At 48.6% G+C, this 24372-nt stretch overlaps 2 protein-coding genes across 2 annotated transcripts in view; both read right to left on the reverse strand.

The window, feature by feature from the left end:
- Positions 1 to 1603: 1603 nt before the first annotated feature.
- On the reverse strand, positions 1604 to 9631 carry LOC117726062 (chymotrypsin B-like). The gene is made up of 7 exons (XM_034526099.1): positions 9580 to 9631; positions 3366 to 3469; positions 2926 to 3005; positions 2489 to 2570; positions 2223 to 2403; positions 1884 to 2017; positions 1604 to 1765 (listed from the first exon to the last, which is right to left on the reverse strand). Exons 1-7 carry the CDS (start codon positions 9629 to 9631, stop codon positions 1604 to 1606), a joined length of 795 nt encoding a protein of 264 aa, XP_034381990.1.
- A 2454-nt stretch (positions 9632 to 12085) lies between these two features.
- Positions 12086 to 24372, reverse strand: part of LOC117750066 (EMILIN-1-like) — a 12848-nt gene continuing 561 nt past the window's right edge. Inside the window, exons 2-15 of the mRNA XM_034560946.1 lie at positions 22906 to 23031; positions 22531 to 22763; positions 21964 to 22053; positions 21488 to 21744; positions 21232 to 21405; positions 19967 to 21094; positions 19066 to 19399; positions 17149 to 17385; positions 16818 to 17066; positions 16390 to 16581; positions 15823 to 15984; positions 15640 to 15657; positions 14748 to 14882; positions 12086 to 14363 (exon numbers count right to left, since the gene is read on the reverse strand). Coding sequence (XP_034416837.1) covers positions 14041 to 14363; positions 14748 to 14882; positions 15640 to 15657; positions 15823 to 15984; positions 16390 to 16581; positions 16818 to 17066; positions 17149 to 17385; positions 19066 to 19399; positions 19967 to 21094; positions 21232 to 21405; positions 21488 to 21744; positions 21964 to 22053; positions 22531 to 22763; positions 22906 to 23031 — 3658 coding nt within the window. The 3' untranslated portion in view covers positions 12086 to 14040. The remainder of the gene's footprint in view (positions 14364 to 14747; positions 14883 to 15639; positions 15658 to 15822; positions 15985 to 16389; positions 16582 to 16817; positions 17067 to 17148; positions 17386 to 19065; positions 19400 to 19966; positions 21095 to 21231; positions 21406 to 21487; positions 21745 to 21963; positions 22054 to 22530; positions 22764 to 22905; positions 23032 to 24372) is intronic.

The raw sequence follows: 24372 nt of genomic DNA on the forward strand, positions 1-24372 counted from the left end.
AGCACTAAGGTCTAACAAGACCAGTACAGAGATGAGTCCTTTATCAGCACTAAGGTCTAACAAGACCAGTACAGAGATGAGTCCTTTATCAGCACTAAGCTCTAACAAGACCAGTACAGAGATGAGTCCTACTTTCTCAAGGATCTTAGAGAGGAAGGGAAGGTTAGAGATCGGTCTGTAGTTAGCCAACACCTCTGGATTAAGAGTGGTCTTCTTCAGGAGAGGTTTAATTACAGCTACTTTGAAGGAATGTGGTACATGGCCTGTTAGCAAAGACACATCAACAATATCCAGCAGAGAGGTGCCAATTAAAGGCAACACGTCTTTAAGCAGCCTCGTTGGGATGGGGTCCAAGAGACAGGTAGACGGTTTAGAAGTAGAAACCGTTGAGGACAATTGGTCTAGGTTAATGGGAGAAAAGCTATCCAAATATACACCAGGGAATACAGCCGTTTCCAAGGCCACTCCTCTTGATGACAGATCGGCAGTAGTTGAGGGCAAGAGATCATCAATCTTGCCTCTAATAGTTCAAATCTTTTCATTGAAGAAGTTCATGAAGTCATTACTACTGAGGTCTATAGGAATACACGGCTCCACAGAGCTGTGACTCTCTGTCAGCCTGGCTACAGTGCTAAAGAGAACCCTGGGGTTGTTCTTATTTTTCTCTATTACTGATGAGTAATAGGCTGCTCTTGCATTACGGAGAGCCTTTTTATATGTTTTAAGACTATCTCTCCAAACTAAGCGTGATTCTTCCAGATTGGTGGAACGCCATATGCTTTAAAGCTTTCGTGAAGTTTGCTTTAGGTCGCGGGTCTGAGGGTTCTACCAGGGAGCAAACCTCCTTTGCCTCACTGTCTTTTTCTTCAGTGGGGCTATCGAGTCTAGTGTCATTCTCAGTGAGCCTGTAGCACTATCGACAAGATGATCAATCTGGGACGGACTAAAGTTATCACAGGAGTCCTCCGTCACATTGAGACGTGGTATTGAATCAAATGCAGAAGGAATCGCTTCTTTAAATTTAGCTACAGCACTGTCAGTTAGACATCTGGTGTAGAAACTTTTGACTAACGGTGTATACTCCGGGAGTATAAACTCAAAAGTTATGAGGTAATGGTCTGACAGAAGAGGGTTCTGTGGGAAGACCTCCAAATGCTCAATGTCAATGCCATATGTAAGAACAAGGTGGAGGGTGTGGCCAAAGCAGTGAGTGGGTTTCTGTACTCTCTGACAGAAGCCAATCAAGTCCAACAATGAGATAAATGCAGCACTAAGGCAATCATTATCAATATCCACATGAATATTAAAATCTCCTACAATAATAACCTTATCAGTTTTAAGAACTAAACTTGATAGAAACTCTGAACATTCAGATATAAACTCTGAATATGGACCTGGTGGCCGGTACAGTATAACAAATAGAATTGGATGTGAAAGACTAAGAACAAGGCTTTCAAAGGAGTTGTAGTTTAGTTTAGGTTTAGGATTGTCATGGATTAAGTCCGCTAATCAACTTGGTCATATTTGCAGTAATGAGACAAAAACAAGCAACACAATCAGTGATGTTCAGTATTTTTATTTCCATCCATTGTCCTCTGGGCGCTTAGTTGGCAGCGAGGATCTGGTCGACCCAGCCGCGGAGCTCGGTGACGCGGGCGTAGACGGCCGGAGTGGAGGTGGAGCAGCGGCTGCTTCCCCAGGAGACGATGCCGACCAGAGACCAGGCGTTGTTCATCTGACACACCAGGGGGCCGCCAGAGTCGCCCTGAAACAACAACACGCACAGTAATAAACAATAGCAAATGACGAGCAGGTGTTTAAGATAACGATAACGATTGGAAATAAAAGGATCTGAGCGAGACAGGAAGTGGGCGGGGCCTCACCATGCAGGAAGTGGCTCCGGCTGCTCCGGCACAGATCATCACGCTGGAGATCTGGTTGCCCCAGGTCCTCTTGCACTGCTCGTTGGACATCAGGGGAAGGGAAGCCTGCTGCAGCTTGTTGGGAGTACTGGGAGCTGTGGGAGGCACACACACACACACACACACACACACACACACACACACTCAGACACTTATCCTCCTGCCCTTTCAGAGTAAAAGCACTGTTGTTGCAGTACATCATTTTAGACCAAAACGGTTCCTTTATGAAAACAGTTTGTTTAGATTCTCTTAATATTTCATCACGATGAATATGAGGGTCTCGCGAGTCCTGAATCTCACCGTTGTAGCGGGTCAGACCCCATCCGCTGGTCACGCAGGTCATGCCGGCGGGGAAGTTGTCGGTGGCCTCGGCGAGGCAGACGGGGGACACGTTGGTTCCCAGGCGGGCGGGGCTGGCCAGCTTGATGAGGGAGATGTCGTTGCTGATGGTTCTGGGGTTCCAGCCGGGGTGGGTGAACACCTGGGGGAGCGGGAGGGGGAGGGGTTAGTGCAGAGAAGAACCAGGGGTTCTGAAACCTGATTGGCCGACGGGCGGTTCTTCTCACCCTGGCGGGCTTCAGACGCTGGACGTTCTCGTTGGAGCCGTAACCCTTATCGTGCTCTCCGGCGATCACCACGTGGTAGGTCCTAACAGGAAACAGGAAACAGGAAGTACCTCTTCAAAGCGCCGCTTCACACAAATCACACGGAGAAGCATCCAGTTTCCTTTCTCTGGTAAACACGAGACTAAAGAACGCCATCCGGTTGACTTTAATGACGTAATCAGACCAGCTATGAATGTTTCTACTAACATCCTGATCAATGAACTCATCAACATCATCATCATCATCATCATCATCACGCTGTGCTTCATTCTGACTCAATCCCTCCCTCTATTTCGTTAGTTTGATAAAAACTACAGAGAATCCCTGATGACATCACATGTCTGTAGTTTTAAAGTCCAGCAGGAAGCCACGAGACACAGACAGGAAGCTGAGCTCACCTGACGTTGCAGTGGGCGGCGGTCACCACCCAGTTCTCGTTGATCAGAGATCCTCCACAGAAGTGGAAGCCGTTGGATTGCTGAGAGAGAAACAAACAAAGTGAACGGAGTCCTGAAGAACAGCTGAAGAAGAGCAGAGGAACAAAAGAAGAAGAAGAAGAACAAAGTGAACTGAGTCCTGAAGAACAGCTGAAGAAGAGCAGAGGAACAAAAGAATAAGAAGAAGAAGAACAAAGTGAACTGAGTCCTGAAGAACAGCTGAAGAAGAGCAGAGGAACAGAAGAAGAAGAAGAAGAAGAAGAACAAAGTGAACTGAGTCCTGAAGAACAGCTGAAGAAGAGCAGAGGAACAGAAGAAGAAGAAGAAGAAGAACAAAGTGAACTGAGTCCTGAAGAACAGCTGAAGAAGAGCAGAGGAACAGAAGAAGAAGAAGGCCTCACCTGCAGCGACACCTGCCAGGGCCAGGAGTGAGGCACCGCCTCCTCGCCGTTGACGATGCGGGCGTGGCCGGTCACCTCGGGGGCGATGGCGGGGGAGCCGCAGCCTGAGAGGACCACAGCACTTTAAAGGACTATTCTATGATATATTATGTTATACTTTGGTTATTGTTTTGATTCTAAATGTGTGTTGTTTGATTGTTTTATTTATTATCACTCCAATAAATCAACCAGAGAGAACTGCAGCTTAATAATATCTATACTGTGACAGCCCCTGATCACGGCAGGTGTGCGGGACAGATGGCATGATGCAGCGCACCTGGGCCGGGATTGACAACGGCATAAGAGGCCGGCACTAGTGTTGCTCAGGGGGCGGTTCTATTGGAGCGTACTAGACCGTTGCGATCGTTCAACTCTTGGGCTTTGGGTTACACTTGGGTTGCACCGCCAACATCTACACACCATCATTCACGCACGCACATGGACACCACTGATGTTACTGACTGCCACACGTCATACAGGTAAACGTTTCTTTATGCGTTCAATAAACCTTTTTAAGTATCCCCAAGCTGTTGTCTGTGGAATTTGTTATGGCCTAAGAGCCGAGTCATGACAAATTGGGGGCTCGTCCAGCTTTTTTCCCGTGTTTTGTGGTGGTTTTTCACCGTGACCGGCGTTGTGTGTGCGGAGGTGTAGTGGATGTGCGTGGGCTTGGGAAAAAGTTTGTTTGGTCCGTTGACCATGTTGGTCCGTTGTTCTGTTATTCTGTTGTCATTTGTGCCGCTGATAGACTGTAGCGACGTTCCCTTTGGGTTCGTTGGGCTGGGTGTAGTGCTGTGGTGAACGTGGTTGAAGCTTGCTTGGGAGCATGTCCGTGGTTTCAGGAGAGTTGCTAGCTTGCTAGTCGCTCTGCTACACCAGCAGTCTTCAGTGCATAAATACCCACCACAAGTAGCTGCATGAAGATTAGGGATTAGCTTAGTTAGCTGGGTTGCTCTCTAGATAGCGGGGAGACTCCAAACCGAGGTGAGGATTATTCCTCGTTGCGCACGAGGGTACACTTTGTGGTGTCTGTCTGGTCCGATGGTCGTGGTAGATAGCCAACATGGCTGAGGCGTTCATTGACGCGCCGTCTCAGGAGTCCCTGGATGCGTGCACAAAAGAGCAGTTGCTCCGGGTTGCAGAGCATTATTCTGTGGTGGTTGAGGGAGATAAGCGCGTCAAGGAGAACATTAAAAAGGCTATAAAGTCCAAATTGATCGAGGTGGGGATTATGGCTGCGGGTAAACAGGAGTTTTTGTCCATGCCTGCTGCTGGGTCTTTTCAAACTCATGGACTGACGTTTGAGCAGCAGAAGGAGATTTTGCTGCTGCAGATGGGGCATGAGAAGAGTAGACATGAATTGGAAGTTAAAAAGCAGTTAGAAATGGAGAGAAGCCGACAAGGGTTAGAGACTGCAAAGATAGAGCTGGAGAGATATCGTTTGTCTCTGATCGAGGATGGCAAGTTGTTCGGTGAAGAGCAGGGGCCCCGGCCTGCGGGGTATCGCTTTGATGGTAGTAATTTGCGTTGGTTGCCACCGTTTAATGAAAGGGATCCGGACACTTTCTTGTTGTTGTTTGAACGTGTAGCGAAGGCTAGGGATTGGCCCGATGCGGACTGTGCGCTTATGCTTCAGTGTGTCCTTTCAGGGAAAGCACAGGAAGCGTACACCTCTTTGAGTCTGGAGGACAGCTCTAGCTATGCTAAGATAAAAGCTGCGGTGCTGAAGGTGTATGAGCTGGTGCCGGAGGCCTATCGCCAGCGTTTTAGGACCTTGGAGAGGAAAACAGGTCAGACATACGTGGAGTTGGTAAGGGACCTATCAACGGGGTTCAGGCGATGGTTAACTGCCCTTGACGTAGCTACTTTTGAAGATCTGTGTGAGTTAATGGTTTTGGAGCAGTTTAAAAATGTCATTCCGGATCGTGTGGCGACGTATATCATTGAGCGGAAAAGCAAGACTGCTGCTGATGCGGCCGTGTCAGCGGATGAATACGTGTTGCTTCATAAGAGCAGTTTCGGGGAGGGTTCTGTGGCTCGCAGTGCTTGGGGTGTGCGAGGAAGTAGTTCTGGTATGACTTCACAGGAGATGCGTTCAAGGAAGGTGGGAGGTTTTAGATCTGACGGTAGAACAGGTGTCAGGTTGGACAGTGGTGATACCTGTAACTATTGTCGGGAGGAAGGACATTGGAAGGCAGATTGTCCTATATTACAGGCTAGACTAAGGGATGGAAGAAGTAATGTTAGGCCGGCTGCCTTTGCTGCTACGGTTAAGGACGGCGGCGTTGCGGGGGAGCTTACATCTCACTCTTGTGGCCTGGGTGTTTTGGCAGCCTATGCTCCGTTCATTCGAGGTGGATTTGTGTCACTTTTGGGGAGTGAGGTGAAGGTCCCGATTAAAATCCTGAGGGATACAGGGGCCTATGATTCATATATTGTTGACTCTGTTTTGCCTTTGTCTGAGGAGACTGACACGGGGGACTGTGTTCTCAATCGGGGGATGGGTTTGAAGGTTCTCCCTGTTCCTTTGCACAAGATGGTGCTTGACTGTGAGCTGGTGAAGGGCGAGATAGCGGTTGGTGTGCGTCCGGCGTTGCCTATTGAAGGTATACAGTTTATTTTGGGCAACGGTTTGGCTGGGAGCATAGTTTGGACGGACACTTCTCCCGCACCGGTGGTCACATGTTGTCCAAGGGATTCTGCGTCGGACGAGAGCTCCCGAGTGTTGCCTGAAGCTTTTTCATCCTGCGTATTTACGCGCGCTATGAGCAAAGCAGACCCTGACGTGTCATCTGACGATACGGTGGAGGTAGCTTTGGAGGTTCCATCTCTGTCGGAGCTTCCTGTGTCACTGTCACACAGTGAGGTAGTGGAGGAGCAGCGTGGGGATTTGTCTTTGAAATTAGTATTTGAGCGGGTTTTGCCAGGGTCAGAGATAGACAGTGCAGCTAATGGCTATTTTTTGCGGAACGAGGTGTTGTTCAGGAAATGGGTTCCCATGGGGGAGGATGGTGTGGGGAATGAGGTTTTCCAAATGGTGGTGCCAACTAAGTTTCGTCCTCTTGTCTTGGAAGTGGCACATGACAGGTGTGGACATTTTGGGGTGCAGAAAACATACCTTAACATTCTGAAACATTTCTTTTGGCCGTGTGTCAAAAGGGATGTAGCCGCGTACATTAAAACATGTCATGTATGCCAGCTAACGGGAAAACCGAATCAGAAGATCAAGCCAGCGCCATTGCAGCCTATCCCAGCTCTGAGTGAACCATTTACACACCTCATTGTGGACTGTGTGGGTCCATTGCCATGTTCCAAGTCGGGTTACAAATATTCTTTTACAGTGATGTGTCAAACCACCAGGTACCCGGCTGCTTATCCTCTGAGGTCAATCACAACAAAGGCTGTGGTTAAGGCGTTGTCACAATTCATTTCTATATTTGGCATTCCTAAGGTGGTCCAAAGTGACCAAGGGTCGAACTTCTCATCACACATGTTTGGGCAGGTGCTGAAGTTGTTGGGTGTTAGACAGAACCGATCGTCCGCTTATCATGCCCAAAGCCAAGGCGCCTTGGAAAGGTTCCATCAGACCCTTAAGTCTCTCCTACGTGGGTTTTGTGTCGAGCTGGATAGAGACTGGGAAGAGGGGCTTCCATGGTTGTTGTTGGCGGCTAGGGAGGCTGTACAGGAGAGTACGGGTTTTAGCCCAAATGAGTTGGTTTTTGGACATGCTGTGCGTGGTCCCTTGGCGGCACTGAAAGATGACTGTGTGGATACTAAGGTGCCAGGGAGACTGGTGGACTATGTGAATGGTTTTAGACATCGTTTGTTCGTAGCTGGAAGTATGGCACAGGAAAGGTTGTCGGGCTCGCAGGTAAAAATGAAGAGGTTGTATGACCGACGTACGGAGCGACATGAGTTCAGTCCGGGAGACCAGGTGCTGGCGCTTATGCCTATTGTGGGTTCGCCATTTCAGGCTAAGTACACAGGTCCGTACACGGTCACGGAGAAGAAGTCGGAGTTGAATTATGTCATTGCAACGCCGGAACGTAGAAAGGTCAAGCGTCTTTGCCATATAAACCTCCTGAAGCCGTACTATAGGCGTGTAGTGGACACTGACTTGGGGCAGGAGGTAGGGGATGGTGTTCATCCGGCTCTTGCGGTGGCTTCAGAGGGGTTGGTGCAGGAGGGAGATGGGGTGCCGGAGCCTGACGATAGTCTCCTGTACGGGCGGTTGAAAAATTCGGATTCACTCGTTAATTTGGACAGGTTGCTGGCTCATCTGCCAGAGGCAAAACTTGGGGAAATGTCGGAGTTGGTACACAAGTATCCGGGTTTGTTTGGTGATGTGCCTTCACAAACTGACTGGGCGGAGCATGATATTGATGTTGGGGAGGCTCAGCCAATTAAGCAGCACTTCTACCGGATGCCACCAGTTAAACGGGGGTTTTTGGACGCGGAGGTGGAGTACATGCTCCAGAATAACATCGCTGTACCTACATTTTCTAGTTGGGCATCTCCATGTATCTTGGTGCCCAAGCAGGATGGAACACCTAGGTTCTGTACCGACATGAGGAGGGTGAATTCCGTGACGAAATCAGACTCATTTCCTTTGCCGCGTATGGATGACTGTATAGATCAGGTGGGGTCTGCAAAATTTGTAAGCAAATTCGATTTGCTTAAAGGGTATTGGCAAGTGCCTTTGTCGAAGCGTGCGCAGGAGATTGCGGCATTCATCACACCGTCTGGTCTTTATTCCTATAAAGTGATGCCTTTTGGTTTGAAGAATGCCCCTGCAACTTTTCAGCGGTTGATGAATCGTGTAGTTTCCGGATTAAAGGGTTGTGCGGTTTATCTGGATGACTTGGTCATTTACAGCGACACTTGGCATTCACATCTTCAGCGCATCCGAGCACTGTTTGATCGTTTGGCGGAAGCGCGGCTCACCATTAATTTGGCCAAATGTGACTTTGGTAAGGCTACAGTGACGTACCTCGGTCGGGTGGTGGGACAGGGCCGTGTGGCACTAGTTCAGGCCAAGGTCATGGCGATAGCCGGATATCCACAGCCCAGGACAAAGAAGGAGTTGCAAAGGTTTTTGGGCTTAGTGGGGTACTACAGGAGCTTTTGTAAAAACTTTTCGACAATTGTGTTTCCTCTCACTGAACTGCTCAAGGCCAGGGTGAAGTATGTTTGGTCGTCTGAATGTCAAGGGGCTTTTGATACGGTGAGATCTCTGTTGTGCTCGTTTCCCGTGCTGGCTGCTCCTTGTTTCGATAGGGCGTTCATGCTCCAGGTAGATGCCAGCCAGGTGGGAGCAGGTGCCGTCTTGCTTCAGGATGATGACCAGGGATTGGTGAGGCCAGTCAGTTTTTTCTCGAAGAAATTTAACAAGTACCAGGGAAATTACTCTGTTATTGAGAAAGAGGCTTTGTCGCTGATTTGGGCCCTACAGCATTTTAATGTGTATGTAGGAGCAGGAGGGCGGATTTTGGTATATACGGATCACAATCCTTTGACCTTTTTGCATTCCATCAGATGCCCAAATCAGAGGTTGACGCGATGGTCATTGTTTCTTCAGGTGTACGACCTAGATATTAGGCATATTAAAGGAAAGGATAATGTTATTGCGGATGAGTTGTCACGGGCACCGTTGCATTGATGCCGGTGATCCCTTAGGGCCACCGACTTTAAGGGGGGGGGTGTGACGGCCCCTGATCACGGCAGGTGTGCGGGACAGATGGCATGATGCAGCGCACCTGGGCCGGGATTGACAACGGCATAAGAGGCCGGCACTAGTGTTGCTCAGGGCGCGGTTCTATTGGAGCGTACTAGACCGGTGCGATCGTTCACCTCTTGGTCTTTGGGTTACACTTGGGTTGCACCGCCAACATCTACACACCATCATTCACGCACGCACATGGACACCACTGATGTTACTGACTGCCACACGTCATACAGGTAAACGTTTCTTTATGCGTTCAATAAACCTTTTTAAGTATCCCCAAGCTGTTGTCTGTGGAATTTGTTATGGCCTAAGAGCCGGGTCATGACAATACTCAGAAGACATAACCTGTATCTTCTGTTGTTCTATCATCTCGTGTTCATCATGAAACATTTCTCCTCCTGTTGATGTTTTCATGGACTAAAATATGAATGAATTGACTCCTGTTCTCACCGTAGGCGGCGCTGACGAAGGCGAGGCAGGACACGATCCAGAGGAAGGCCATGGTGAGGAAGAGGAGGAGGATGATGATGGTGTGCTGGAGGACGAGCTGCTCTTTTATCCACAGGTCTGCGGGGCCTCGGCCAATCAGAGCGTCCGCTGGTCGGTCCAGCTGGTTATCAGGCCAGAGGCCGTGGGGCGTTCTCACGGGTCACACGCCCCAAACAGCAGCTCTCTGATTGGCTGCTGACAACCAGCTCGTCTTTTAGTTCAGATCTATGATCTGTTGTATTTTAGGTTATTTAAATATGAATATGAACATAACGTTCATACACGACAGAAAGTCCTGGAGGAAATAAAATAATAGATTTACAATATGTTCAACAAAAATGTCACTGATAAAACATGACCTGTATAATAATAATAATGACAAGAAGAAGAAGAAGAAAGTCCGTCCTTAGGCTGGTGAGTCCTTATTGTGGTGAGTCTGTCCTTAGTGTGGTGAGTCTTTCCTTAGTGTGGTGAGTCTTTCCTTAGTGTGGTGAGTCTTTCCTTAGTGTGGTGAGTCTGTCCTTAGGGTGGTGAGTCTGTCCTTAGGGTGGTGAGTCCTTATTGTGGTGAGTCTTTCCTTAGTGTGGTGAGTCTTTCCTTAGGGTGGTGAGTCTGTCCTTAGTGTGGTGAGTCTTTCCTTAGTGTGGTGAGTCTGTCCTTATTGTGGTGAGTCTGTCCTTAGGGTGGTGAGTCTGTCCTTAGGGTGGTGAGTCTGTCCTTAGTGTGGTGAGTCTTTCCTTAGTGTGGTGAGTCTTTCCTTAGTGTGGTGAGTCTGTCCTTAGGGTGGTGAGTCTGTCCTTAGGGTGGTGAGTCTGTCCTTAGGGTGGTGAGTCTGTCCTTAGGGTGGTGAGTCTGTCCTTAGTGTGGTGAGTCTGTCCTTAGTGTGGTGAGTCTGTCCTTAGGGTGGTGAGTCTGTCCTTAGGGTGGTGAGTCTGTCCTTAGGGTGGTGAGTCTGTCCTTAGGGTGGTGAGTCTGTCCTTAGTGTGGTGAGTCTGTCCTTAGGGTGGTGAGTCTGTCCTTAGGGTGGTGAGTCTGTCCTTAGTGTGGTGAGTCTGTCCTTATTGTGGTAAGTCTGTCCTTAGGGTGGTGAGTCTGTCCTTAGGGTGGTAAGTCTGTCCTTAGGGTGGTGAGTCTGTCCTTAGTGTGGTGAGTCTGTCCTTAGGGTGGTGAGTCTGTCCTTAGGGTGGTGAGTCTGTCCTTAGGGTGGTGAGTCTGTCCTTATTGTGGTAAGTCTGTCCTTAGGGTGGTGAGTCTGTCCTTAGGGTGGTGAGTCTGTCCTTAGGGTGGTGAGTCTGTCCTTAGGGTGGTGAGTCTGTCCTTAGGGTGGTGAGTCTGTCCTTAGGGTGGTGAGTCTGTCCTTATTGTGGTAAGTCTGTCCTTAGGGTGGTGAGTCTGTCCTTAGGGTGGTGAGTCTGTCCTTATTGTGGTAAGTCTGTCCTTAGGGTGGTGAGTCTGTCCTTAGGGTGGTGAGTCTGTCCTTATTGTGGTAAGTCTGTCCTTAGGGTGGTGAGTCTGTCCTTAGGGTGGTGAGTCTGTCCTTAGGGTGGTGAGTCTGTCCTTAGGGTGGTGAGTCTGTCCTTAGGGTGGTGAGTCTGTCCTTAGGGTGGTGAGTCTGTCCTTATTGTGGTGAGTCTGTCCTTAGGGTGGTGAGTCTGTCCTTAGGGTGGTGAGTCTGTCCTTATTGTGGTAAGTCTGTCCTTAGGGTGGTGAGTCTGTCCTTAGGGTGGTGAGTCTGTCCTTAGGGTGGTGAGTCTGTCCTTAGGGTGGTGAGTCTGTCCTTATTGTGGTGAGTCTGTCCTTAGGGTGGTGAGTCTGTCCTTAGGGTGGTGAGTCTGTCCTTAGGGTGGTGAGTCTGTCCTTAGGGTGGTGAGTCTGTCCTTAGGGTGGTGAGTCTGTCCTTATTGTGGTGAGTCTGTCCTTAGGGTGGTGAGTCTGTCCTTAGGGTGGTGAGTCTGTCCTTAGTGTGGTGAGTCTGTCCTTAGTGTGGTGAGTCTGTCCTTAGGGTGGTGAGTCTGTCCTTAGGGTGGTGAGTCTGTCCTTAGGGTGGTGAGTCTGTCCTTATTGTGGTGAGTCTGTCCTTAGGGTGGTGAGTCTGTCCTTAGGGTGGTGAGTCTGTCCTTAGGGTGGTGAGTCTGTCCTTAGGGTGGTGAGTCTGTCCTTAGGGTGGTGAGTCTTTCCTTATTGTGGTAAGTATGTCCTTAGTGTGGTAAGTCTGTACTTAGTGTGGTGAGTATATGAGTCGTAAGAAGGAACAAAAGTAAAAAAAGTAATATTATAATATGCCATGAAAAGTTATATAATAAGTCTTGAAAAGTAACTATATATATATATATATATATATATATATATATAATAATGTGTTAATAAAAAAGTGATATTATATTAAGCCATGAAAAGTAAAAAAAAAAAAAAAGTAATAATATATTATTAGTTATGAAAGGTTTTTATTATAGAATTACATGCAAACTCATATTTTAATCTGTCATGAAAAGTTAAAAAAAAAGCAATTATATAAGTCTTGAAAAGTAACTTTAAAAAAAGTGGTAATATATGGTCAGTTGGGTCCCCGGCTCGGTGTCCTTAACCCCAGTACAGGTCCATTTACCATAATTAGTCATGAAGAGTAACACAGTTATATAAGTAAGTATAAGTCATTTTACTTTTCGTGACACATTATAATTGAACTTTTTTCACTTTTATGTAATTCTAAAATATTACTTTTTTTTTTTACTTTTTATGACTTCACTCATTTCACTGAAAAGTAATAAACATAATATTATATATCATGAAAAGTAATATAATGTCACTAGTATTGAACACTATGGGGACATCCACCAGATGGAAGTTTGAATCTTTTATTCTTCTTTATTTTAGGGACAAAAGTGTTTCACATGTTTACTAAAAGGCCCAAACGCACAATGCCAACAAAAGTGAAACCTAATTCATAATTCAGGTCTGATTCCTCCATAACCAATCCACGCTCTCCCACCAAGTCACATGACAGTCGATTGTTTGTCATTCCACAGACAAACAATCCATGAACATGAGCTCCTTCGCACAGGTAATAATATGAATTAATATTAATAATACTGTTTTTATCTGATGAATATTATTGAAGAAAAGGAGACAAATATAATAAATATAACAGGCGATTCAAAAGTGACGATTATTATAAAAACACATCATGGGCTGTTGTTCAACCTGCCGGGTTTGATGACTTTGTTTCCTTTAATGACAGTGAAGTTCATTCATCATCTTCAGGGCTCTGACCCGTCTGGACCAGAGCCCTGAAGCCCTGAAGCCCTGAAGCCCTGAAGACGACCCACAGACCTTCATGGAGGAACACCATGAAGGTCTGTGGGTCGTCTTCAGGGCTCTGACCCGTCTGGACCAGAGCCCTGAAGCCCTGAAGACGACCCACAGACCTTCATGGAGGAACACCATGAAGGTCTGTGGGTCGTCTTCAGGGCTCTGACCCGTCTGGACCAGAGCCCTGAAGCCCTGAAGCCCTGAAGACGACCCACAGACCTTCATGGAGGAACACCATGAAGGTCTGTGGGTCGTCTTCAGGGCTCTGACCCGTCTGGACCAGAGCCCTGAAGCCCTGAAGCCCTGAAGACGACCCACAGACCTTCATGGAGTATCTTTATGTTGTGTCTGAAGGTCAGGAGGGACCCTGTTCAGTAATCCATACATGAACGTATCCACTAACAAGAATTGAATTTATATTAAAGCCTGAAAAAACGTTTTTATACTTTAACTACATTTTGTTGATAAAACTTCCATATATTTACTTAAATAATGATTTACCACTTGACTTACGTACATGATCTGATTATGTCTTGTGAGCTGGACCTTCAGTGGGACGTGTCCATCAAAGTGAAATGACGTGGTAGTCGTTAAATACTCGGCAGGACATAAAAACAGCTTCATATAAAACATTCACAATGTGAAGTCATCATAAAGTCAAACTGAGAACACATTCTGCTTCTATAAAGCTTCAGAGCAAAGACCTTCTCATCACATGTGGTCACATTGTCACCTGGGGGGGTCAATGAACACCGGGGTCCACATATCTCAACATTGACCAGTCAGATGATCAATAACAGATTCCCTATGTGTCCAAAAAGCTGCAAGAGGAAGCAGGTCTGCCGGGCCTCAGCTGATCCTGGTCCACATCTGTCCTCACAGAGAGGGTAGACCATGTGACCACATCAGATCAGCTGACTGGATTAAAGCAGACGGTAAATCGACCCCTGCTGTCGTTCAACGTGTGAATAAACACTCTTTAGAATAATAAAATATAACCAGTCCAACGGATATCTGTCAATCTGGGGTCTGTTAGCATATGGAGTCAGAAGTCTGTTGAGGACTGAACCCGCCAGACTTCCGTTGTGGATCCTAAACGCTGTTGTTCAGGGTTCACAGGTCTTCGTACAGCAGCATGCCGTTGAAGAGGGTGAGGGGCTCCACAGAGTGGGCCAGTTTGCCCATCACCAGGTCGATGCAGACCGTGTCCCGAGTCTGCAGAGGCAAGATGATGTTGAAGACAGCCAGAGACCCCGGAGGGGTTTTGGCTTCCGCCACGGGGTTGTTCTCCAGGCCCTCGGGCTGGTAGCCTCCGGAGTCCACCCGGGCCATGCCGTAGTTGGACTTAGACAGAACCGCCTCGATCTTCTCGTTCTTATGGCCCGTCAGGATGGCACTAAAGAAGTAACGTCCATCGACGGGGGCGGTGAAAATACCTGAAGGGGAAAGATTCAGAGTGTGAACATTGATCGACCAATCAAAGAACTGATTTCATATTTCCTTCTCTTGACTGTTTCCTTCATTGTGTTAATGTCACTCTCAGCAGCATCAGAGATTGGGAGTATTTTGATTGCCTCAACATGACAGAGCTAACAGCGCTAACAGAGCTAACAGTGTTTAGCTGAGGGGTAACTGGAGGAGGGCGCTGCGTTCACGTTCATCCAAAGCACTTTCTCATTCGCCCTTTGATGACCAAGTTGCTGGTCTGACCACGGGAGGTTTGGAGTTCTTGCTCAGGGACTTTTAAACATGTGGAGCCGGGGATCGAACCTCCGATGAGGGGACGACCCTACTGAGACACAGCGTCCCTTCCCGTTTACCTGTTCTCGGATCGTAAAAGTCTCCTTCATTGACAAAGACCTTGTCAAAGAGGATGGTTCCAGCTCTCTCCATGGGAACAGTGAGGGCAGCAGAGAAGGAAAGTCTGGGCACGTGGGCGTCGACACCGGAGACACCTGAAGACACAGGTGAGAAGGTGAGAAGGTCTGGACTGTCTGAACGAGAAGGTAAGAAGGACTGTCTGAACAACAAGGTGAGAAGGTGAGAAGGTCTGGACTGTCTGAACGAGAAGGAAAGAAGGTCTGAACTGTCTGAACGAGAAGATAAGAAGGACTGTCTGAACAACAAGGTGAGAAGGTCTGGACTGTCTGAAGGTGAAGGTGAGAAGGTGAGAAGGTGAGCAGGTGAGAAGGTGAGAAGGTGAGAAGGTCTGTCTGGACTGTCTGAACGAGAAGGTGAGAAGGTGAGAAGGTAAGAAGGACTGTCTGAACAACAAGGTGAGAAGGTCTGGACTGTCTGAAAGAGAAGGTGAGAAGGTGAGAAGGTGAGAAGGTGAGAAGGTGAGCAGGTGAGCAGGTGAGAAGGTGAGAAGGTGAGAAGGTCTGGACTGTCTGAACGAGAAGGTGAGAAGGTGAGCAGGTGAGCAGGTGAGCAGGTGAGCAGGTGAGCAGGTGAGAAGGTGAGAAGGTGAGAAGGTCTGTCTGGACTGTCTGTTCCTTTTTGCTTGTTTATTTGTTTTTAATTGTTATGTCTTCCCTGCAGTTATTAAACAAAAACACATTAGGATGAAATAAAAGATGAAATGAAATATGAAATAAAACAAGCGACGTCATTGGCCGGTGAATGAAACCTTTCCGCCAATGAGGAGCTAGTGTGTAATCCTGCAGGTTGCTGAGTTATTTAAACTCAATATTATATAAAGTAAATCCGTACCTGGTTCACCTTTGGGACCTGCGAAAAAACATCAGAGCTGCTGTTAGAAAAAAGGTGAACATAGAACAGATGGTCTTCATATCCAGAGGGTCCTGTTCATTAATTGGACCTCCATGTTTTTATATACTCTGCTTCCTCCTCTTTAATATCAATATGTGTAAATATATAAAATATGGGTTGTACCAGGCTGACCTCGGGCTCCACCTTCCCCTTGTCGCCCAGGGAGTCCCGGCAGCCCGTTGAAGCCTCTCTCTCCTGGGGGTCCTGGGGGTCCTGGCAGGGCTGGGGGTCCTGGGGGTCCGGGCAGGGCTGGGGGTCCTGGGGGTCCTGGGGGTCCGGGTAGGGCTGTGTGATAATGTGAATGATATGAAGTGACACAAATCATACTTAGATTCAAACGATAAGAACAGATTAGGAAGTTGAAACGCACTCGTTACCCATCATTCCTTGTGTTTGTTAATACCAGGGGACTCCGTTAGCACGTTAGCATGTTAGCTGAATGTTTCATATAAAACAGATAGTCCTTGATTGTGATTGGCTGAGAGGCAACTGAACCCGTTGTAAAATACTTATACTCTCTATAATGTTGTACTACTAATGCTACTCATTAATTATGATGCACATGGCACTTGTACTGCAGTCCCTAGTACTTTTAGTACAATACAGTTGAATCTGAATCAATGCAACAATTAGTCGCCTATTGATTCAAAATGTCAGGTTTTGAACCAATAGGTACAGTTTGTAGCTCACCGGTCCGGTCGTGCTCAGAGGAACTCTGCAGGTCTCTGAAGACCTGGTTCAGGCTGGAGTTCAGAGTCTTCATCCTGCTGTAGACGTCGTCCTGGTTCTTCTGAATGGAGTCCATGATTCCTCCATGATAGACGACCGACTCATTCAGACCAGAAACACAGGTCCACAAACCCGACACGTGTCGGTTCAGACCTGAACACATTAAGGAACCACAAGGCCCAGAGAACCATCCAATCAGACGGGCTCTGTATGCCACGCCTCCACACTAGAAACCATATCTCAGAAACCACATGGAGCCAAGGACTCGAGGATAGAAGTTACCCATTGGGTTGTGGAGTTGGCACCGTGTTGTTTTATGCAACCAGAAGTGACAGGAGAGGGCGGAGCTAAATCTAACAAAGCTCTGAAGACCTCAAAGTGAACGCTACCTTCTTTGATCTTGAGGATGGAGTCGGAGACCCCGTCCAGCCTCCCACAGACTCCCTCCAGCTTCGACAGCCTCTTCTCCAGCCCGTCTCCAGACCTCTTACAGTCCCCCATCTCGACCAGGAGCGTGCTCTCGAACCGCCGGACGTCCCCGTCCGTGGCGTCCAGGCGGTCGCGGCTGTCCTCGATGTGCTCCGTCACCTCCTGCTGGATCTTGTCCAGCTCGGAGATGATCTTATCCTTTGTGTTTCCTGTCAGGGATCACAGGGTAAACGTGAGCTCCGGAGCGGCGTCGGGATAAATGCAGAGTCGGCGTCGCCGAGCGGGGCTCACCGAGGTCGGTGATGGCGCTGCCGTGTTTCTGCACCGTGTGTTCGAGCCCCTTCAGGGTGTCGTTGATGGAGCTGAAGGTGAGGATGACCTCGGACAATTCGCCCTGCAGCGTCTTCAGGTGGTTGTTGTTGATGGATCCTCCGATCACGCTGTGGCCGTCTAAAGGCTTCTCAGCATCCAAGCCAGGTCCTCGTCCGCCGGGGCCACCGGTGTCACCAGAACCACCAGAAGCACCACCTAGTAAGGGTTGATTTTGCAAACCACTTTAATTATCTCTTCATTAAAAATGGTTTAACTTACAATAAAACATCGACCAGCTCGTCCCACCAGGAGGTTCATTTGATCTGATTTGATTTTGGGGGAAACAACGGTTTTGTAATTTAATTATTTGCAATGGAATTTGTGAGTGTGGCTGATACATTTTGTGCCTCCAGAAAAATGTATATAATAAAACAATAAGACGCAAAACATTTGTACAATCATATAATCCTGATGTTAAACTCAGACAAAACTGAAGTTATTTTACTGGCCCTGAACACCTCAGAGATCAATGATCTGGTGATGTGGTTTCTGTAGATGGCATTGTCCTGGCATCCAACACCACTGTAAAGAATCTCTAGTTATCTTTGACCGAGACTTGTCCTTTAACTCCACGTTAAGCAAATCTCAAGGATTGCATTTTTTCATCTACGTAACATTTCAAAAATCAGGCACATCTTGTCCCAAAAAGATTCAGAAAAGCTGGTTCACGCGTTTGTTACTTCCAGACTAGATTACTGCAACTCCTTATTATCAGGCTGCTCTAATAAGTCTCTTAAATCCCTCCAGTTGATCCAGAATGCTGCAGCTCGTGTACTCACAAAAACTAAGAAAAGAGATCACATGACTCCTGTATTAGCTGCTCTGCACTGGCTCCCTGTAAAATCAAGAATCACATTTAAAATTCTTCTCCTCACCTACAAAGCCGTGATTGGTGATGCACCATCATATCTTAAGGAGCTTGTAGTACCATATTGCCCCACTAGAGAGCTGCGCTCACTAAATGCGGGGCTACTTGTGGATCCTAGAGTCCTAAAAAGTAGGATGGGAGCCAGAGCCTTCACTTATCAAGCTCCTCTTTTATGGAACCAGCTTCCACTTTCAGTCCTGGAGGCAGACACAGTCACCTCATTCAAGAATAGACTTAAGACTTTCCTCTTTAATAGTGCTTATAGTTAGGGCTGAATCAGGTTTGCCCTGGTCCAGCCCCTTGATATGCTGCTATAGGCTTATAGGCTGCTGGGGGATGTTTTAGGATACACTGAGCACCTATCTCCTCTTCTCTCTCTCCTTATGGATACATTTACATCTCTCCATTGCACCTTATTAACTCTGCTTCCTCCCCGGAGTCTTTGTGACTTCATGTCTCATAGGGTCCATTGGACCTGGAGGTGTCTGATGCTGGTCCTGGATCCTGGGCCAGACCTCATTTTGCGATGCCTCATGCCTGGTGAGCCAGCCTCCGGCCCATGGCCCTGCATGCCCCCCCCCCTCCTCTCTAGCTCCTTCTGCTTCATGGATTGTGGAGGTCTGGATCGTGGTCCATGCCTATTACTCATTATTCATACATTGTCATATTCATGTAATGTGTTTATGTAACTCTGTAACTCTGTTCATCTGGCCATCCGGGGGAGAGGGATCCTCCTCTGCTGCTCTCCTGAAGGGTTCTTACCTTTTTTACCCTGAAAGGGTTTTTTCTATTATTTGGTAGTTGTTCCTGATCCGATGTGAGGTTAAAGGTCAGGGATGTCGTATTGTGTACAGATTAGAAAGTCCTCTGAGGGGAGTTTGTAATTTGAGATTTTGGGCTACACAAAATAAACTGAATTGAAAACTGAATATACAATCAAATACAATCATTTGATTGGTTGCTCTGACCTGTGGGCGTGTCCGGGCTGGTCTTACATTGGCCGGTGCACCTCCTGACGTCGTCTCGTAGCAGGCGGACATTGTCCTCCAGCTGTGAACACATGTGGAAGCAGCCTTCTTTCCCAGAGTCCAGTCTTATCTGGAGTCTGTTGATGTGGCTCTGCATGCGCCCCAGTGCATGGTGGGAATGATTCTTCAGCCTCTGCAGCTCGTCCTCCACCTTCCCGCACAACTCGCAGTCCTGCCCCAGCAGCTCCACCTCGGTCACGATTCGGTTAAAGTGCTCGCCATGATCCCCGGTCAGGTCCTTGATCTTACGGACATCTTGGCTCAGGTCCACAACCTTGGGAATGATTCACGTTAATATTCATAAAGATCTATTCAAGAGTGATAGCTATGTCAAGGTGTTGCTTTTAGTTTAGCTTAGCCTTCTGCTTACCTCCCCAGCCGTCACAGTTTCTGCAGCACAGAAGGTTAAACTATTAAAGAGATGTGGGGCTCCTTGTCTGTAAACAGTGTAGAATCAAAGCATGGCCAGCGGCATTGGAAGGCCTGCGGTCCCTCAGCCTAATTCCTCAACGCTTGAAGACCATATTGCCAGGAGGGGAGCAGGTGGAAGCTACAAAGTCTCACTAGCCTAATAGCTAGCTCTGGATATGGATGAGTAAGCTAACTTAGCTAACTAGCCAGCCATCCTCTCCGGAGCTCTCCTCCTAGTAAAGAAGTCTAATAGCGGTATAGTAGTTGGCTAATATGAATCCATTGGTACCTTTCTCAGGTAACCCTTGCGTCCCCTACAGTCAGTAACTGTACATATAGAGGGAAACTTGCATTTTCTTTAGCCACTATTTGCATTCCTATAATAAAAAAACATTATATTATAAAGACTTGTGGGGGATCTATATCTCACCTTGTCGAGCAGAGAGTCTCCAGACACCGACATGTCTTTGAGTTGAGTGTTAAAGTGTCGAATCTGATCCTCATTGGCGACCACTCTCCACTCCAGGGATTTTTCTGTTGTCCCTTCTTTTTGTCCTCCCGACCCAGATAACCCTTTGTCTGCACCTCCTCCTGTAGATCCTCCTCCTGTAGATCCTTTTCCCGTAGATGCTCCTCCTGTAGATCCTCCTCCTGTAGATCCTTTTCCAGTAGATGCTCCTCCTGTAGATTCTCTACCTGTAGATCCTCCTCCTGTGGATCCTCCTGTGGATCCTCCTGTTCCAGATCCTCCAGTGGATCCTCCTCCGGTAGTTCCTCTTTCTGTTGTAGATCCTCCTGTTCCAGATCCTCCTGTTGTAGATCCTCCTCCATCTCCACCTGCTCCCCACCTTCCTCCTGTATCTCCCCGGTCACCGCTACCCCTTCCTCCTCCTCCTCCTTCAGACCCTCCACAGCTGCACTCCTCCAGCCTCCGGCTGATGAGCGATGTGTTGTTTTCCAGCTTCGACAGCCTCTTGCCGTGGTCGCTCACCCCGTCCTTCACCAGCCCTACGTCCAGCTCAACGTCTACGATCCTGAAGGCCTGGTCATCAAACCGGTCCAGGAACACTGTCCTCAGGTCCCCCAGTTCTCTGTGGAAGTAGTCCTTCAGGTCGTTCTCGAGGTATGAGCAGCTCTGCTCGGTCCGCTGCACGGTGTTGTTGATATGCCGCTCCAGATCCCTCAGACGATTGTCCAGTCGGTCCTCCGTCACCACAACATCCCTCCCACGTCCCCCGATTCCACCGCCACCACCGAACCCTCCTCCTCGGAAGCCGCCGTTCTCGTTGTTGCCGCCTCCTCCGCTGAACTCCTTGTCCAGACGGTTCTGCAGAACGTCAAAGTTCTCTGAGGCTGAGCTGATCTTGCGCTCAGCGTCAGTGACGCGGTTTTGGAGGTCATTGACGGTTGCACAGCATCCTTGTGAGCGCACCACCTCCCGTCGCAGTCCATCCAGGCCCTGCCGATACCGAAGGTCCATGGCATTTAGCTGCTTCTCCAGAGCTCGGATGCTCTCCCTGTCCTCCTGCTGCTGTCTGCGTAGATCCTCCACACCGGCCTAGGAAACACAAAGACCCGTTTAACTCAACCAACAAACGTTTTACTTCAGCTGCACTTTTTATGTTTTCTATTTCACGCACTTCGGTCAGAAAGCCGCAATGTTAATTCAGACGAATGACTTGAAGAAGATGATACCTGACAGGAGGAGCAGGATAGCGACACCCTCCTCTCCAACTCCCTCAGGATCTCCTCCTTCAACGAATTCAACTTCCCTCCACCCAGTCCTCCTCCGGACAGACCTCCGTCCAGGTCGTTCCCTTTCCCATTCACCAGGTGGTTGTTGATGCTGACCAGGGTCTTATCATGGGCCTGTTGGAGCAGAGACACCTCAGCTTCAGTCGAAGCATGTATTGGTGCTCCTCAAGTCCTCACAGATAAAACAGGGACTCACCTGTGTGCGGTTGTCCAGCTGGTCCAGTTTAGTCTGAATGCTGTGAATCGTCTCTTTAATCTCCGGCTGAGCTGCATCAGCAGGGTTTCTTCCTCCTGAAGAGGTATCTTCTCCTCCTCCTCCTCCTCCACTGACGCCCGGTTTGTTGACTTCCTGTTGAAATTGTTCGTTCACGGTGGTTTGAAGGTCCTGGAGGTTTTTGGTCAAACTCTGGATCTTCTCCTCCAGCTGCCTCATCTTCTCGTTCTCAACTCGTCCTGGAAGAGCAGGAAGCGGCAAAGTTGGTGCTCCAATCACAGAAGCGTTTACAGTCACATGGAGACAAAGGCGGGGCCACACAGAGACGAAGGCGGGGCCACACAGAGACGAAGTCGGGGCCACACAGAGACGAAGGCGGGGCCACACAGAGACGAAGGCGGGGCCACACGTCTGAAAGTAACAATACTTCGAATCAATGGAAATGAGAATCCACTTACCACTGTGTCCTCCACTCTGTCCAGATCCAGAACTGCCTCCTCCCTGACCTCCTCCCCTCTGAACTCCTCCCCCCTGACCATAGCCCGTGCCTCCTCCCTGACCTCCTCCCCCCTGACCATAGCCCGTGCCTCCTCCCTGACCTCCTCCTCCTTGACCTCCTCCCCCCTGACCATAGCCCGTGCCTCCTCCCTGACCTCCTGCTCCCTGACCTCCTCCCCCCTGACCATAGCCCGTGCCTCCTCCCTGACCTCCTCCTCCTTGACCTCCTCCACCCTGACCATAGCCCGTGCCTCCTCCCTGACCATAGCCTGTCCCTACTCCTTGACCTCCTCCTCCCTGTCCATAGCCTGTCCCTCCTCCCTGACCTCCTCCCCCATGACCTCCTCCCCCCTGTCCATAGCCCGTGCCTCCTCCCTGACCTCCTCCCCCCTGACCATAGCCCGTGCCTCCTCCCTGACCTCCTGCTCCCTGACCTCCTCCCCCCTGACCATAGCCCGTGCCTCCTCCCTGACCTCCTGCTCCCTGACCTCCTCCCCCCTGGCCATAGCCCGTCCCTCCTCCCTGACCTCCTCCCCCATGACCTCCTCCCCCCTGTCCATAGCCCGTGCCTCCTCCCTGACCTCCTCCCCCCTGTCCCCCCGGTCTGGGCTGAGATCTGGTGGTAGAAATCTGGGTTCCTGCCCCTCCGACTGGACCTCCATTGCAGTCCTCTCCACTGTAGCCGTGGCAACACTTCCACTCCATCTGCGTCACCATCTTGTGGGCCACTTTGTACCGCGGCCTCATGTAGGTCCGGTATCTGAAGAGACACGAGGAGTTCATTGTGTGTGTGTGTGTGTGTGTGTGTGTGTGTGTGTGTGTGTGTGTGTGTGTGTGTGTGTGTGTGTGTGTGTGTGTGTGTGTGTGTGTGTGTGTGTGTGTGTGTGTGTGTGTGTACTTACACCACCACCCTGCTGCACTGTCCGCTCCCCCAGCTGCAGGGATGATAATCAGGCTTCACGTAGGCTTCCACTCCGTCCTCGACCACACAGCTCACCGACCTCGTCACCACAAACGCACACCAGTTCCTGTTCAACACACACACACACAGAGAGGGGTTTTAGTCACATGATTAATAAACAGAAGGTCAGGAGGACGGTTCTCATGATGGATCAACTTCCTGTCAACAAATAAAAACATTTGACCTCCACAGAAAGTACAAAACAGAATCTCATCCGATTAAAGTATTTAAGACTCGGTGAGTCATTCGGGCGTTCGATTGAATTTGCTGATGATGACATCACAGCTTTTCACTGCCAAACTGTTTCTGTGTGTGTGTGTATGGGGGGGGGGGGGGGGGGGGGGTCCTTGTGGTTTCTTGTAGTGCACCCACTGGTGATGCAATAAACAGTCTGAAAGTTTCCATATTATTCAATTGAAAACAAACATGAATCTTAATCAAAGAAAAGAATATATATATATATATATATATATATATATATATATATATATATATATATATATAGCAGCTCTGGTTACTACACACAATCTGAATAACATAGGCATCAAACCCACAACCCCGTGAAGACCTGCTCAAGTCCTCAAGTCCTGAACTTAAAGCGATGGTGAGAGGAGCTCATGGATGAAGAGGAGCTCATATATGAAGAGGAGCTCATAGATGAAGCCTTGTTGATGAAGAGGAGCTCATAGATGAAGAGGAGCTCATAGATGAAGCCTTGTTGATGAAGAGGAGCTCATGGATGAAGAGGAGCTCATAGATGAAGAGGAGATCATGGATGAAGAGGAGCTCATAGATGAAGCCTTGTTGATGAAGAGGAGCTCATAGATGAAGAGGAGCTCATAGATGAAGCCTTGTTGATGAAGAGGAGCTCATAGATGAAGAGGAGCTCATAGATGAAGCCTTGTTGATGAAGAGGAGCTCATAGATGAAGAGGAGCTCATAGATGAAGCCTTGTTGATGAAGAGGAGCTCATAGATGAAGAGGAGCTCATAGATGAAGCCTTGTTGATGAAGAGGAGCTCATAGATGAAGAGGAGATCATGGATGAAGCCTTGTTGATGAAGAGGAGCTCATAGATGAAGAGGAGCTCATAGATGAAGCCTTGTTGATGAAGAGGAGCTCATAGATGAAGAGGAGCTCATAGATGAAGAGGAGCTCATAGATGAAGCCTTGTTGATGAAGAGGAGCTCATAGATGAAGCTTAAGGAGCTTCAGTTGGCCAGCTTTCATTATCAGGTCACAGTGTGACGTCACAGCTGTCAGCTGACATCAGACCGGGATTCAAACCAGCAACTCTTCCTGTCCACTCTTTCACAATAAAAACATCTGCTGCACACACACACACACACTCACTGCAGTGAGGTTATCGAACCCTGACGTCACCTCTTCGATCATCTGCACCCTCCTCC

The sequence above is a fragment of the Cyclopterus lumpus genome, chromosome 3 (genome assembly GCF_009769545.1).
Source record: "Cyclopterus lumpus isolate fCycLum1 chromosome 3, fCycLum1.pri, whole genome shotgun sequence".
Taxonomy (NCBI): Eukaryota; Metazoa; Chordata; class Actinopteri; order Perciformes; family Cyclopteridae; genus Cyclopterus; species Cyclopterus lumpus.

Coding starts and splice junctions, on each gene's coding strand:
- LOC117726062 (XM_034526099.1), bottom strand. CDS start 9,631: ATGGCCTTCCTCTGGATCGTGTCCTGCCTCGCCTTCGTCAGCGCCGCC. Junction 3,470..9,579: donor CTTCGTCAGCGCCGCCTACG/GTGAGAACAGGA, acceptor TGGTCCTCTCAG/GCTGCGGCTCCCCCGCCATC. Junction 2,571..2,925: donor GCCGCCCACTGCAACGTCAG/GTGAGCTCAGCT, acceptor GTTTCCTGTTAG/GACCTACCACGTGGTGATCG.